The sequence below is a fragment of the Stegostoma tigrinum genome, chromosome 1 (assembly GCF_030684315.1).
Source record: "Stegostoma tigrinum isolate sSteTig4 chromosome 1, sSteTig4.hap1, whole genome shotgun sequence".
Lineage (NCBI taxonomy): Eukaryota > Metazoa > Chordata > Chondrichthyes > Orectolobiformes > Stegostomatidae > Stegostoma > Stegostoma tigrinum.
Genome location: NC_081354.1, coordinates 81,218,907 through 81,235,699, shown reverse-complemented (window position 1 = coordinate 81,235,699; position 16,793 = coordinate 81,218,907). Strand labels below are relative to the sequence as shown.

The 16,793-nt window shown below is 44.6% G+C and overlaps 1 protein-coding gene across 1 annotated transcript in view; it reads left to right on the top strand.

Moving 5' to 3' along the window:
- The first annotated feature begins 3,513 nt into the window (after positions 1 to 3,513).
- The window catches only part of bod1l1 (biorientation of chromosomes in cell division 1-like 1), a 66,129-nt gene continuing 52,849 nt past the window's right edge, over positions 3,514 to 16,793 (top strand). The window contains exon 1 of the mRNA XM_048533271.2: positions 3,514 to 3,682. Coding sequence (XP_048389228.2) covers positions 3,566 to 3,682 — 117 coding nt within the window. The 5' untranslated portion in view covers positions 3,514 to 3,565. The remainder of the gene's footprint in view (positions 3,683 to 16,793) is intronic.

Genomic DNA, 16,793 nt, shown 5'->3' with positions numbered 1-16,793 from the left:
ATATCCACAATAGCTCCATGATCCAACACAATAGTGGACACTAATGTGTACCGGCCCTATCATTCCTTCTGATACTTTGAAAACCTCAATTAGTATATTACGTTCTGTCACCTGAGCTGGATGTTACCTCATCAGACATTCCTGGGTTTCCTCTATCCTCTACTATTGCTAGTTTCAAAGTTTTCCTTCACTATTCTCCAGGATCTATTCATATATATGGTCAGATCTGCCTCTGCAATGGCTTCTTCCTAACTGTCTCTTCAATATTCATAAAATCTGTGGAGTTGTTGCCATCATCTGATTATTTAAATTTGGTTTTTTTTTGGAAAGCAAGCAGCTCTTCCGTTGTGCATAAATAACTTGTTGTGAGTGTCACACAATACATACCCGAATGAAGGTAAAGGTAGACTTATTCTGACCCCACACTGACATATTCACATCATAGAAGAGTGACTCATATGCATGGTTTAACTAGAATTGGGGGAGCTGATATGAAAGACTGTTCGCAACAAAAAACTACACCTCCCAGTTGCAAACCATTTCAATTCCTCCCCTCAACTCCTTGGACGACACATCCATCCTGGGCCTCCTGTATTGCCACAATGATGCCACCCAAAAGATGCAGGAACAGCATTTCATATTTTGCTTGGGAACTCTGCAGCCCAAGGGTATCAATGTGGATTTCACAAGCTTCAAAATCTCCCCTCTGCCAAAACCAGCCCAGCTAGTCCCCACCTTCCTAACCATTCCTCCCACCTCGAGCCCCATCCCAATCCTCTACCCACTAACCTCATCACTCCCCCTTGACCTGTCCGTCCTCCTCACTGTGTTTTTCCTGTTTTATATTTTCGGATCTATCCCCTCCCTACCTCCCCACCTACATTCACCTTCACTGGCTCTAACCCACCTCTTTGACCTGTCTGTCTCCTCTCACCCTATCTTCTCCTTTATCCATCTTCTATCCGCCTCCCCCACTCTAATTATTTCAGAATCCCCTTCCCCTGCCCCATTTCTGAAGAAGGGTCCCGAGCCGAAATGCCAAGCTTTCCTGCTCGGCCCACTGTGTTCATCCAGCTTCACACCGTGTTATTTCAGTTCCAGTATTTCTCATGACTGACCTTTAAGTATCTTTCAAAAACTTCCCTTTACTAAGTATCATAGCCCATAGTGTCTCATTCAACTCATGCCATTGTAATTTCTAAGCAAGTCACTAATCATATTATCATTGAATTCTAACTTTCATTAATTATTTGCTAAGTCAGGTGTTATTCGTCACTTGAACAAGTCACCAACAAAATAAAAACTTATTTGGAACCTTCTGTTTTCCCATCCCTTTTCTCATCATCATTCAAGATCACACTTGCTTGGTTCAACTTGAGTACTGTGATCTGCTCAATGTTTTTCTACTTTTTTTTCCTACATTTCCATATTTTATTTTAAAATTTACCACATTTTACTACCCGTAAGCTCTGAATAACATCAACTCAGACTTATATGCTCCTTAAATTGGTTTGACATTTTCCAGGTCCCCACCTGGAGGTCACTTCACCTAGTAATATTGAAATGACATCATACAAGGACATAAAATTCTCCAGCTCTCCATTCACTTGTATTCATCTTGCATCTAACTTAGTAAGTGATCCTGCCTTTACTCCCTTACTTGTTCAAATCCAAATTTTTATCATTTTTATTTTAGTTTTCCTCACTTTGGCAGGTACTAATGTGGTTAATTACATCCTAATTGTTTTAAAATCAGTTTCTCTAAGGAGCAACATCAAATGTTGAGATAACAAGGTGCAGAGCTAGATGTACACAACAGGCCAAGCAGCATCACAGAAGCATGAAAGCTGATGTTTCAGGCCGAGACCCTTCTTTAGAAAAATGTTGAGCTGCTTTTAAAGATGTTCTCTCAGTTTACTAGCTACATTTAACCCATTTCATATGTCATGATGTTTGCCAAGTAGTTGTACATTAAAATCTATTTTTCAGTACAACATCTCCAATCCTTTGAGCCAGTCTATTTTGAGCTGGTTTTCAGTATATTCTTGCACACTTGTACAACAGTTCACTACGCTGTCATGTATTCTTGACTCCCATGTCATCTTGTAGAACCATAATATGTTATAAATGATACGAAGGAGACCAGTCTACCCATTTTGTTCATGCTGATCAAAGATCTGGGAGGTCTTTACTTATCTCTCCATATCTGGTCCAATGCCTCAGGGGATGGCCCAACTGTAAAAGAGAAAGCTATCAGTTTACTCCTCTCATCTGAGCTTCCCTTTCAGTAAAATGCACATTAATGCAAAACTAACATTCTATTGATTTACACTAAGACACATTGTTCCAATTCTCATTTTTCACTGTTGTGTTTTTTCTGTTTTATATTTTCTAACCTTAATCACTTCTTCTCATTTAACTTTACATATCTAAATCGTTACCATATCACCTCATTCATGAGCCCTGGATAAATTTTTCAGTCCAACAAAATAATTTCATAACGTTCAATCAGAAGCCAAACAGTTCTGAATACCATGCAGTTAATACATGGCCAAGGCACTTTACTCTGGTTAAAGGTGGATGTGAGATGGCTATGTCATGATGTCTCCTCCAAATTAGGTTCTCAGGCAGAACAGTAAGTTGGAACACTCAAGCAATGTGAAATGTCTCTAGCCATCTGAGCAATTTTGATTTGAAACAATAACTATTACCATTGGCCAGAAAAGGAACAGGGCTATCCATAGACAGTAGCTACAAAAGCAGGTCAGAGGCTAGGAATACTGTAGCAAGTAACTCACCTTCTTATTCCTCAATGCCTGTCCACCATCTAGAAGGCACAAGGCAGAAGCAAGGTGGAATACTTCTTACTTGCCTGGATGACCACAGCTCCAACACAAGCAGCTTGACACCATCCAGCACAAGGCAGCCTGCCAAATTAGTACCACATTCACAAAAATCTACTCCCTCCTCCACCAATGGTCAGTAGCACCATTACATCTTCAACACAGACTGCAGTAATTTACCAAGGCTCCTTGGTGGGGGCGGGGGAGAAAGAAGGGGATTGAGCCGGGGGGGGGGGGGGTGGTGGGAAAGAGAAGGGGATTGAGCCGGGGGGGGGGGGGTGAGAAAGAGAAGGGGATTGAGCCGGGGGGGGGGGGGGTGGGGTGGGAAAGAGAAGGGGATTGAGCCGGAGGGGGTTGGGATGGGAAAGAGAAAGGGATTGAGCCGGGGCGTCTTTCACGGGAGTCTCCCTGGCGTCACTCTGCAAATGAGCTAACCGAGCCACCCCCTCCGCCCGCATGCTCCTTCTTTCTCTCTCTCCCCCTCTTATTCTCTTCCATCAACCGCTTCTCCTAACTCTATCCTGCTGTGATACTGTTTCTGGATCCTTATTCACTGCACGCTCCTCTACTCCTCGAACACACCTCACTATGAACATGCGCCCTGCTGCTGAGGTTCCGGATGTGACGTCTCGCTCTCCCATCATCCCCGGCGGGTAGGGGGTGGGGCTGGCGGTAGCAGCGGCGGAGCGCGCGGCCGCGGTTGCTGAGTGACGTTGCTCGGGATGGCGGCTCTGGCGCCGGGAGACCCGAAGCTTGTCTCCATGATCGTCAACCACCTGAAGAGCCAGGGCCTCTTCGACCAGTTCCGCCGCGACTGCCTGGCCGACGTCGATACCAAGGTGAGGTGCTGCAAGGAGCGAGGCTTTGCGGCCTGGAGTCCTCGAACTCGCTGCTCCCGGTGGGTCCGGCCTGGAACCCACCGCCACACCCCCCGCTCCCCTATCCCTTTCTACCCTGCCTGTGCAGGGTGGTGGCCGGGCCGGTCTGACCCGACCCCCCGCTGAGCTGCGGGGGGAAACAGCCCGAGCGCTGCAACATCTAGAGCCGCCCCCGGAAAGCTGCCTGTGTGAGCAAGCGCTGGGCCACCTGCTCTCTGTCTCCAGCACCGCTCAAGTCCCCATTGGAGCCGCTTGGGATGGTTCACACCAGGATTAGAGGTGCTGTGGAAATATTAGTCACTGTAGTTGCTGAAGGACCGGAGCCTGGGTGGCTGGACAGTCTGGACATCCAGATCAACTACTGTGTAACTAAACGGTGGAGCAGACTCCAGGCTACATCTATCCGTAGCGATGTACTTAACACTGCTGAGTTGAGTGGACACGACTGGTAAACAGTCTTCAGAAAAGGGGCGGGGGCGTGGGGATGGGTGTAACGTCCAGAAGTCATTATTGATCACTTTTGCCCCAGACTGTATAAGGTTAGATGTAAACAAGGTGTCGATGGTAGTAGAGAGAGAGAGATAATGGGAACTGCAGATGCTGGAGAATTCCAAATGCGAGGCTGGATGAACACAGCAAGCCAAGCAGCATCTCAGGAGCACAAAAGCTGACGTTTCGGGCCTAGACCCTTCATCAGAGAGGGGGATGGGGAAAGGGAACTGGAATAAATAGGGAGAGAGGGGGAGGTGGACCGAAGATGGAGAGTAAGGAAGATAGGTGGAGAGAGTGTCGGTGGGGAGGTAGGGAGGGGATAGGTCAGTCCAGGGAAGACGGACAGGTCAAGGAGGTGGGATGAGGTTAGTAGGTAGATGGGGGTGCGGCTTGGGGTGGGAGGAAGGGATGGGTGAGAGGAAGAACCGGTTAGGGAGGCAGAGACAGGTTGGACTGGTTTTGGGATGCAGTGGGTGGGAGGGAAGAGCTGGGCTGGTTGTGTGGTGCAGTGGGGGGAGGGGACGAACTGGGCTGGTTTTGGGATGCAGTAGGGGAAGGGGAGATTTTGAAACTGGTGAAGTCCACATTGATACCATTAGGCTGCAGGGTTCCCAGGCGGAATATGAGTTGCTGTTCCTGCAACCTTCGGGTGGCATCATTGTGGCAGTGCAGGAGGCCCATGATGGACATGTCATCTAGAGAATGGGAGGGGGAGTGGAAATGGTTTGCGACTGGGAGGTGCAGTTGTTTGTTGCGAACTGAGCGGAGGTGTTCTGCAAAGCGGTCTCCAAGCCTCCGCTTGGTTTCGCCAATGTAGAGGAAGCCACACCGGGTACAGTGGATGCAGTATACCACATTGGCAGATGTGCAGGTGAACCTCTGCTTAATGTGGAATGTCCTCTTGGGGCCTGGGATAGGGGTGAGGGAGGAGGTGTGGGGGCAAGTGTAGCATTTCCTGCGGTTGCAGGGGAAGGTGCCGGGTGTGGTGGGGTTGGAGGGCAGTGTGGAGCGAACAAGGGAGTCACGGAGAGAGTGGTCTCTCCGGAAAGCAGACAGGGGTGGGGATGGAAAAATGCCTTGGGTGGTGGAGTCGGATTGTAAATGGCGAAAGTGTCAGAGGATGATGCGTTGTATCCGGAGGTTGGTAGGGTGGTGTGTGAGAACGAGGGGGATCCTCTTAGGGCGGTTTTGGCGGGGGCGGGGTGTGAGGGATGTGTAGCGGGAAATACGGGAGACGCGGTGAAGGGCGTTCTCGATCACTGTGGGGGGAAAGTTGCGGTCCTTGAAGAACTTGGACATCTGGGATGTGCGGGAGTGGAATGTCTTATCGTGGGAGCAGATGCGGCGGAGGCGGAGGAGTTGGGAATAGGGGATGGAATTTTTGCAGGAGGGTGGGTGGGAGGAGGTGTATTCTAGGTAGCTGTGGGAGTCGGTGGGCTTGAAATGGACATCAGTTACAAGCTGGTTGCCTGAGATGGAGACTGAGAGGTCCAGAAAGGTGAGGGATGTGCTGGACATGGCCCAGGTGAACTGAAGGTTGGGGTGGAAGGTGTTGGTGAAGTGGATGAACTGTTGGAGCTCCTCTGGGGAGCAAGAGGTGGCGCCGATACAGTCATCAATGTACCAGAGGAAGAGGTGGGGTTTGGGGCCTGTGTAGGTGCGGAAGAGGGACTGTTCCACGTAACCTACAAAGAGGCAGGCATAGCTGGGGCCCATGCGGGTGCCCATGGCCACCCCCTTAGTCTGTAGGAAGTGGGACGAGTCAAAAGAGAAGTTGTTGAGAGCGAGGACGAGTTCAGCTAGGCGGATGAGAGTGTCGGTGGAGGGGGACTGGTCGGGCCTGCGGGACAGGAAGAAGCGGAGGGCCTTGAGGCCGTCTGCATGCGGAATGCAGGTGTATAGGGACTGGACGTCCATGGTGAATATGAGGTGTTGGGGGCCAGGGAATTGGAAGTCCTGGAGGAGGTGGAGGGCGTGGGTGGTGTCACGGACGTAGGTGGGGAGTTCCTGGACCAAAGGGGAGAAAATGGAGTCCAGGTAGGTGGAGTAGTAAGTTATCATCAGTAGCTTGCAAGAGAAATATATGCATAGGTGTTGTTCATAGGGCTGTTGTTGACTGCATTGGCTGTCTTAGGGAGCATGTCACCCAAGTGCCATTCCCCTAGCCTGTAATCCTGCTTGTTGGTCCTTTTCAGATGCTGACTAGTTCCTGATGGGATGTGATTGGAGATAGGTAGTGCCTACCTGTTCCTGCCACTTGTAGCTTGAAAGACTTTTTCCTCATCATTTCTGCTTTTCCTAATTAGTTTGTCTGTGTCCCCTCATTCGCTATCCTTTCGTAAGTGGGAACATTCTCTCACTGTTTGCGCTGCCCATACACCTTAAGATTTTGAAGACTTAAATCATAAAATTCACAGAGTGTGGAAGTAGACCATTTGGCCTGTTGAGTCCACACTAACCCACTCCAGTACCCTATCCCTGCACCCAAGCCCAATTTCCACTCTATGAATTTCCCATGGCTAATCCACCTGGTCTGCATATCCCAGGACATTATGGACAATTTAACATGGCCTGTCCACCTAACCTGTACATCTTTGGACTGTGGGTGGAAACCAAAGCACCCAGAGGAAACCCAGGCAAACACGGGGAGAATGTGCAAACTCCATACAGTCGGCCTCAGGTGGAACGAAACCCAGGTTCCTGGTGCTGTGAGGCAGTAGTGCTCACCACTGAGCCACCATGCTGTCTGATCAGTTCTTCTTGAAGAGTAAAGAGCAGCCATCTCCATTTCCATGCCTGAAATTCTTCATTTCTGGAATTATTCTTTTAAACCTCTTCTGTACTCACTCCAATGTTTTCATTCCCTTTCTACAGAGTGTAACCCATAAGTAGACAATTCTACAAATGAGGTGGAGCGATTGTTTTATTTAAGCTTCATAACATAACCTGCTTGCTTTTCTGCACAATGCATTGTTAATAATGCTTGGGATATTGTGTTTTATCTTGACCTAACCTGCTGAGTTCAATGACACAAGCTCATATACACCTGGATAACTCAGCTGCTACACTTAACAGCAACACTGTCTATATTTTTAGGGTGGTGTGGAGCAGGAGCAAATAATATCACTGACCCTATTTAAAACTGCACTGTCTTATGCCATAGTTTTAGGGCAGTCTTCTCTTAGTGATGAGGTAGGTTCTGTAGTCTTCTATTGAAGTGCAACTGTTGCAATTGTTACCATGGACGGAAGACACACCATTGAGGTCTATTTACTATTTTTAGCTGACTTTTTTTGAGGTTTCTGCGTGAAACTTGAACTACCCATGCTGCTCAGCGTCTTCCAACTACCCACCAAAAGTTACATAATGCTTGAATTGTTAGCTGCTGTGCTAGAGTTTGAATCGTAAGCAATTCACCTGGACCTTTAGTTTTACAACCCTTTGACATTACTGTAATGCCACTCCCCTCAAAAAACAACTAAAACCCATATAAGGCCCAATCCTCCCATCTCTGGCTGTTTGAAGATGGGCTATTATTTGGGAGATGTATTTGCATAGGTCCAAATTTCAAGACACCAGTATAATTGCCCAGGAACTTTTAAACTTTTGAGTTGCTGACATTCACTTTCTGGTGGAACCACCGCATGACTCTTTGAAGCAGTGGACGAAAAAGGCAGGACTTATCTCCAAAATTGTCACACCGTTCAATACCTTGCATAAGTTTTTAATGAATATAACTCAGTTGTGCCAACCCACCAGCCGACCCAACAGCCAACAACTCCACCCACCACTGTTCATCAATCTACTGAATACATCAACCACTAACTTAGTTACTCACTTACCGAAAGTTTAACCTAAAAATCATACCTAAATACGGCAGCTACTGCTGTGAAAAGGAAACTTGCCCTCCCTCCTACCTCTTTCTGTGTCTGCCGATCTTCTTTGGGAATAGATGCTGCTGCTTTGATGCTTAAGTTGAGATTGGAAGATATAGATGAAATATTGAATGTAGGCAAACGGCGCTGCAGAGGACAGTCACCCTGAGGTGTTCATTAGGAACAAGTCTGATGGTGAGTGAGTACTGAGACTCTCCTGCTTTGTGAATGGCTATTATCTTGGGGCTAGCGATGTGACGTAGTTGAGGAATGGAATAGTGGTCCTCAACGTCAAATGCAATGACCTGCTCCCCAACTGGATGGAGATGTATCAGGTGATGGTGACAGTCAAACTCAGCACGGGTGATGGGGCGAGAGATTCCTGTCACATTGAGCATGCCAGCTTCATGGAGGAGCTTGATGTACCCGAGAAACAAGTGTTACATGGAGGCATTAAACTGGGAATGATGATTGGAGCAGCAGCCATCTTACTCATTCTTCTTGGAATCATCATTGGAATTGGTTTCTGGAGGACGAGACTTTGATCAACCTGATAGAAACCAGCAGGTTCAGTCAGAGAGCACAGAGGCTAGCAGAGACAAGCAAAGATTAACACAGACCAGAAGAGACTGACGGAGATCAACAGAGAACACCATATATGATCAAAGAGTAACAACGACCAGCAGGGACTGGTGTTGGTCAGCATTCTGTTCCCACATTCTTCTGACCCCATAACTGTCATCGCCAACATGGGAGTGTTTGGTGTCACAGAATGGAAGGAGATTGGAACCTTCCAATATTATAGCTCCAACTTCTCAGATCTTCACTTTGAAGCGGGCCCTTCTCCTGGTCCAGTACTGAGTCCTGTTTCAGTTGCTAACTTTAGAAGATTAATAGAAGCAGTGGAATTGTCCATAAAATGGAATAGAATAAATAACGCCTGTAGAGCCTGTTCTCTCAATCCAAAAAACACAAAACAAAATCTGTGTGGCATCGATGTTCCTTGGACTTTGGCTCATATTTGTGCTGAGAATAAATTGACAAATCAACATGTATGTTTAGAGTTGTGGGTAACTGTAAGTTAGAGGTTCTGAACACGAAGCATGACTTTGAGATGAGCTGGTAGCTTTGATAAATAGGGTAAAGAGTACAGCAATAAACTAACAGTAGGATTTTCAATTTTAATCCGTCATGTATTACCAAATCTGTGCTAAAGTGGAAATGGATGCAGTTGCCACTAGGTGGAGTTGCATGCTAGTAAAAAATATTTTGATCACGGACAGGTCTGTTGTAAAAGATTGGTTCATTTCACTGGCTGTTAATCCTCCTTGAACCAGTGCAGTGCTTGGAATGTAGGGGAATGGGCAGTGCTGTTGGATAAGGAGTTACAGGATTTTGACCCATTGGCAGTGAAGGAACAGAGATATCGTTCCAAGTCTGGATGATGAGCAGCTTGGAGGGGAATTTGCATATTATGAGCATTCCCCTGCATCTGCTGTAATTGTCCTTCTAAGTGGTAGAGGCTGCAAGTTTGAAAGATGTTGTATAAGGAGCCTTGGTAAAATGTTGCAGTACATCTTTAGATGTTATATACCTGTAGCACTGTCAATGGTGGAGGGAGTGAATGGTTGTGGATGGGGTACTAAGCAAGTGGGTTGCTTCATCTTTAATGATGTCAAACTTTGAGTGTTTTCAGAGCTACATCCACCCACAGAAGTTGAGAATATTCCAGCACACTCCTGACTTTGCACCATGTAGATGCTGGCAGGCACAGAGACAAGAGACAAATCCCTTGTATGGCTGGTCCAGTTTCTGATCTATGGTAGCAGATTGCTACAATATTTGAGGAATCGCAAATGGGTCTGAATATTATACAATCTTCAGTGAATAGCATACTTCTAACCTCATGGAGGGAAGGTCATTAAGGTAGCATTAGAAGATGGTCGAATATGGGACACCACTTTTGAAGATCTCCTGAGTCTGGAATGATTTATACTCAAACCACAACCGCCTCTGCTGTGCCATTAATATGATCTTGGCTGATTCTGCTTCTCAATGGCATATTCCTGCGGTTTCTCCATACCCCTTCATGCCTTTTGTACTGAAAAGTTCATGTTTTTCCCCCTGAATATTCTCCAATCTGGCCTCCACAGCCTCTTGTGATAGTGAATTCCATAGGTTAATCACGCTCTGAGTGAAAAATTGTTTCTTCATTGCTGTCCTAATTGACCTTGACCCATATCCTAAGATTGGCCCCTGGTTCTAGACTCCACAATCAGGGGAAGCATCCTGCCTGTGTCAAGTTTGTCCAGACCTGTCAGAATTTTATACATTTCAATTAGATTCCCCTTCAGTCTTTTAAACGCTAGTGAACGTAGGCTCAGTCAAACCGATAGGACAGTCGTGGTATTCCTGATGTCAGCTTAGTTGCACTCTCCCCTTTTCAAATACATCCTTTCTTAGGAAGGAAGACCAAAAGTGCACACGGTACTCCAGATGCAATCCAGCAAGGCTCTGTAAAACTGCAATGAAAACATCCCCCCCATCTGAACCTGCTTTCTCCTGCAAAGAATAATATCATTTTCTTCCTAATCTTTTACTGGGTACAGGGACATCTGGATCCCTTTATACATCCACACTTACCAATATATCACCATTTAAGTAATATTGTGCCCTTTTGAGTTTCACATTTATCTGCATAATACCACACGTACCATGTGTCTGCCCATTTGCTTAATCAGCTTGAAGCTTCCTTGCATCCTTCTCCCAATTTACAATTGCACCTCATTTTATGTTGGCAGAAAACTTGAAAATATTGCATTTGGTTCCAACATCATTTATATATAGCCAGCCCAAGGTCTGATCCTTGAGGTATACTCCTAGTCACCACCTACCTGGAAGGCCAGCCATCTATTCTCACGCACAAAAACAAATAGCTGGAAAAACTCAGCAAATTTTGCAGCATATATGGAGAGAAGTCAGAATTAACACTTCCTTGACTCAGAGGTAGCAAGAACTGCAGGAGTTGGAAGAACACAGCAGGTCAGGCAGCACCAGAGGAGTGGGAAAATTGACATTTCACATCAGGATCCATCTTCAGAACTGGGGAGGGGGAAAGGATGCTGGGAAATAAATAGGAGGAAGAAGGGTGAGGCTGGGGAAAGAAAAGTGAGATGGTGATAGGTGGATGCAGGTAGGAAGTGGTGGTGATTGGTCAGTGGGATGGGTGGGGCAGATAGGTGGGAGAGAAGATGGACAGGTTGTGTCAGGTTAAGGAGGCGGGAGGGAGGAGGGGTGGGGCTGAGGAAAGTTAGGTGGCATGGTAACACCTTTCACCCCCGATCTCAAATTTACCTGGACCGTCTCCGATACCACCCTCCCCATCTTGGACCTCTTCATTTCATCACTGGTAATCACCTCGACACCGACATCTATTTCAAATTCACCGACTCACATAGCTACCTGCACCATGCCACCTGTCACCCTCCTGCAAGAATGTGATCACATACTCCCAATTCCTCTGCCACATCTCCTAAGGTGGAGCGTTCTATTCCCAGGCATCCTGGATGCCCTCTTATTTCAAGGACCGCAACTTGCCTCTCCCCCATGCTTAAAAACACCCTCAACGGCTCTCTTGCATTTCCCTCACTTCTCCCCTCAAAAACCCTCCTCCCAACAAATATAAAGACAGAATTGCTCTGGACCTCACATGCCACCCCACCAACGTCCGTATCAACGGTCTCATTCTCCAACACTTGCGTCAATTATAAGCCGACCCCTTGACTAAAGAGATATTTCCCTCACCACCCCTATTTGCCTTTCATAAGGACCGCTCACGCTGTGACTCCCTCGTCCGCTCTACACTTCCCACTAACCCCACCATGCCTGGCACCTTTCCCTGCAACCTGCAAGAAGTGCTACTCCTGCCCCTACACCCCACCCCCTGTCACCTCCATCCAAGTCCCAAAGCAAACTTTTCATATCCGACAGTGGTTTACTGGTACATCCTCAAACCTGGTCTACTGTATTCGTTGCACCTGATGTGGTCTCCTGTATATCACTGAGACCAAGCACATACTTGGGGACCAGGTCGTGGAGCATCTGCGCTCTGTACTCGATAATCAACAATACCTTCCAGTCGCCAACCATTTTAACATTCCCTCCCAGTCCCTAGGTATGTCCAGCCTGGGCTGCCTCTAGTGCTACAATGACACCTCATGCAAACCTCATAATCCGCCTCAGGAGCCTACAGCCTGTTGGTCTAAACATGGAATTCACCAGCTTTAAAATCTCCCCACCCTCGGCTTCATCCCACATCCAAACATCCCTCTTATTCCTGCCTCCTTGACCTCTCACAACCTGTCCATTATCTCCCAATTATCCACCCCACCCTGACCACCCTCTGACCCTGAACCCCCGACCCCAACCAGTCCCCACCACTCCACCTGCATCTGCTTTTCCCCAGCCCAAACCCTTCTGTCTCTATTTATTTCCAAGCTCCCTTCCTCTTCCCCAGTTCTGAAGAAGGGCCCTGCTTCAAAACGTCAACTTTCCTACTCTGATACTGCCTGGCCTACTGGGTTCCTCTAGCTCCACACTATGTTGTCTCTGCCACTTCCTCAGAACTGATGTTTATTCTCACTTTATTTCTGGTCTGTCAACCAGTTCTCAATCCATGCCAGATGTTTTTCTAATCCCCACTTCCATGTGCTTTAATGTTGCATGCTAACTTCCTATGTGGGACCATAATCAAAAGCAGTCTTGAAACCGAAATTTGACATCCACTGGTTTGGCTTTGTCTTTTGAGTGAGTTACATCATCAAAAGATAGTCAAGTATGGTTTCCCTTTCATAAATCCACACTGACTGCCACGTTCTGTTAATGCTTTCCAAATGTTTCATATTAGGCTAACTGGTTGATAATTTTATCTTTTTTTTCTCTCCCTCTTTTTTAAAATTACGGTTAAATTTGCCTCCAGTGGTAGAAACTGCCCCAGAGTTCAATTAAATTTGGAATATGGGGACGGGGAGTTTCAGCATTTAATCTCATTAATTTCCCCAGTTAACTTCTCACTAGATCCTGATTCCTTAACATTTCTGCAAAATTGTTTGTGTTCTCTTTTGTGAAGACAGAGCCAAGGTATGTGTTCAGTTCTCCTGATATTTCTGTACTCCCTAATAAAATTCATCATTTCTAACAGTAAGGGACTTGCATTTGTCTTCACTAATCATTCTCTCTCTCACAATTACTGCAAGTTTACTCGCGTACTCTATTAGTTCACCCTTGATCAATCTTTTTTTTCCTGTTTTGCTGAATTCTAAACTACTGTTGGTCCCTTGGGCTGGCACTTTTATATGTCCCCTCTTTGAATCTTATAGCACCCCTCATTTCTTTTGTTAGCCATTGTTGTGCTCTTTCCTGTTTTAATTTTGCACCAAATGGGAAAGAATAATTGCATACATTCCTTAAATAGTAACCATTGCCTATCCACTGCCAACATTTTACTAAGGTTTCACAACCCTTTTCTCACAATGCATGCCTCATATCATTATAGTTCCTTTTACCTAAATTCAGGACCCCAGTTTCAATTTCAACTTCTTCACTCTGTTTTAACGAATAATTCCAAACTTGATGGTTGCTCTTCCCCAATGGATTTCGCGCAGTAAGATTGTCAAATAATACTTTGTTGCATAACACCTAGTCTAGGGTGGCATGTTTTCTTCTTGTTTCCTTAACCTATAGGTGTAAAGCACCATCATGCAGACATTAAATGTAATCCTCTTCCACAGCGCTACGTTAATTTGGTTCGTCCAATCAAAGTGTAGAATGAAATATACATGATTACAGTTGTATCCTCATTACCCTGATACTGCTCACCTAAGAACCCATGTACATTTGTGAAACTGAAGTGATGATGGGCTGGAGTTGGTGCTAGTTAGGATATCTGTACCAGAAGCAACATTGTGAGAACAGGTAATTGGAACCACGGTTGGTGGTGCTCTGCAAATGCATTAAGAGTTGCAACATCTTTTAAAGAGTTGGTTGTGCAGGTAATGACTAGAATGAGCTTTTTCTGGTGAGTTTAGTTCACGTTTAGCACAGAAGTACATACAATCCATTCCCATGGTTAGGGAGGCAACGCAAAGCTACTTTTGTGAATTGGTGCACTTCAAAAAATGTACAAGCTTTTGTACATTGATGTTCAACTGCACATCACACCAGCCAAAGTTTCAATACCATTGATACATGAACAGCAGTTAGACTTAACTGTCTTGATGGGAAAACCTGGCTAAATATTTCTACATTTGAAAGTGTTGCTTTAAAAGAAGACACTCCACGCCTGAGAGGTTTCTATCAATCTCAGCAATAATAGTCCATAACCCTCATACCGCATTGCTGTTTTGTGTACTGAATCTTCACTAGCATTCAGCACTGAGAATTCCTTTTTATATCTTGAATATTTTTGGAATGGTAGTGCATACAGTTAATATTTTGGTAACTAAATTAATCCAGATATGTGTAAAGTGGAGTTGTTTCAGCGGTAATGTCTCTTTTCCTGTTCGGTAAATCATTCTTTGCTTAAATTCAGAGAAATTAGCAAGCCATAGATTTTTGTACAGATGGATCAGCATAGGGAAAATACTAAAGGAGATAGTAGTATTCTTGTTTCCTTGAGCTTCACGTAAAAGTTTTAATGACAATTCCTTGTGAAGCTATCAAGTAAGTAACATGATTGATTTTGTAATATTAATGACGTACAAGCCACATCAAAATGTATTAACTGGCACCTATGGGTACAGGAGTGTACCATTCACTCAAGTATTCCAGCTGATAAAGAGATTCACATAATCAATGTTAAAACACATTCTAAGTAATAGAAACACAATGAAGGGGGTATACACGTCATTGCTATACTTTGTTTAGTGCATAGGCTACTTAAATAATAATGCAACTTTGCCATAAAAAAACTTACTGATAGAGAGGGAGCCTTTTTACTAGCACCCACAGCTGACTACTGGGACATTGCAAAGATGGGTAATACAGTAAACTTCTGGTTTTTAAGGTATATAAGTTTTGCTACTATTACATTGAACATTAATGAGCCTGTTAATACGTTTTGTAAACCCAGGTGTGTGACATTGTCTTGCTTTTGCATTCTGTATTGAAAGATATTTATCAGATTAGTTTAGCATGATTTTAAGTTTTTGTAATCCAAATGACTATTTTTTGCTGGGTCTAATTGCCCCTTCGTTAATTTTATCTTCTTTGTCACTAAATTGCAGTTTCGTCTACAGTTTCCAGATTTATTTTATCTCCGTTTTATATATGGAGAAAATATTTGCTGTTTGCCAGTCCTAAGTGCACATGAAATGGACGTGAAGTAGGCCGTTTCACCTACTGAGGCTGCTAGACCATTCACTACATTTCTGGCTTCAGTTCTACTTTCCTTCCTTGTCCTGAACCCCTGCAGATCAAACTATAATGTAACTCAGTTTCTAATGTATTCAGTGGCCCAGTCTCAACGACTTGTTGTGTAAAGAGTTTCAAAGATTAATGCCTCTTGAGAGAAGAAATTTCTCTTTCATTCTGTCCTGAATTGGACACACCTTATTCTGAAACAGAACCCTCCCCTGTTGCCCGCCCATTCTAGATTTCCTTACAAAGGGAAACATTCAGCATCCATCCTGTGGGAACATCCCTCAATCTCTCACGTTTCTGTAAGGCCACCTTTCATTTTTCTAAATTTCACTAAGTATAGGCCTAACCTATTCAACCTTTCCTATCCCCTCTCCATGCTAAAGGATCATCCCTCTAACATTGAGTTTGTTATTTTGTCGACTCACCATTTATGCTGTGCCATTATCAATTGTGTTTTGGATGTTGTTTGTTGTATCTACTGGTTCTCTGTTAATCTATTCTAAATTGTCAAAGAATTCTAACTAATTTGTCAAATTCAGTTCCCCTTTCATGAAAATGTATTGGGCCTGCATGATTGTATTGTGATTATCTAAATACTGTATACATCTATATTCCTAATGATTTCAACATTTTGTAATGATGAGTATTAGGAGAGCTGGCTATTCTATCCTGCTTTCTTCCTTGAATAATTACGTTGCATTTGTTATGTCCCAATCCATGGGACCTCCAGAAAAGTGGGCATCTGGAAGATGACAACCAATATATTGTCTACAGCCACTTTGTTTAAAATTCTTGGATGCAAGCTATGAGGTCTCGGTAGGAGGGTGTGCTTTATCAAACTGTAGCTGATTTGATTTCTCAGTTCTTTTCTTGCCGTAGTAATTCTTGTGTTTGGCCTGAATGTCAATAGATCAAAGGTAAGAGAGTTTAATCCTAATGTAGAAACTAATTTTATTTGTAGTAAGCATTTAACTGAAATGTACAGTTCAATTATTAAAGTTTTCAATATTAAGCAGTCTTTTAATACAGTCTCTGCTGGAAGAATAGTTTGGTTTAGTTAATTTAAAAAGTGGTTGAAAATTGTTTCTCTAACTGGGTGAGATGGAATTTTTGTGGGGACAGCATACAAAACTAGCCAATGAAAGGGCATTGTGGCACACTGATAGAGTCCTTACCTATGGTCCAGGTTCAAGTTCCTCATCAGGATTTCGTGGCCTCAGGTATCATCACACATCCAAATGGGTTGATTGTTAAGATTTTTTTTAAAAGTCCTAAATTGATTGTCA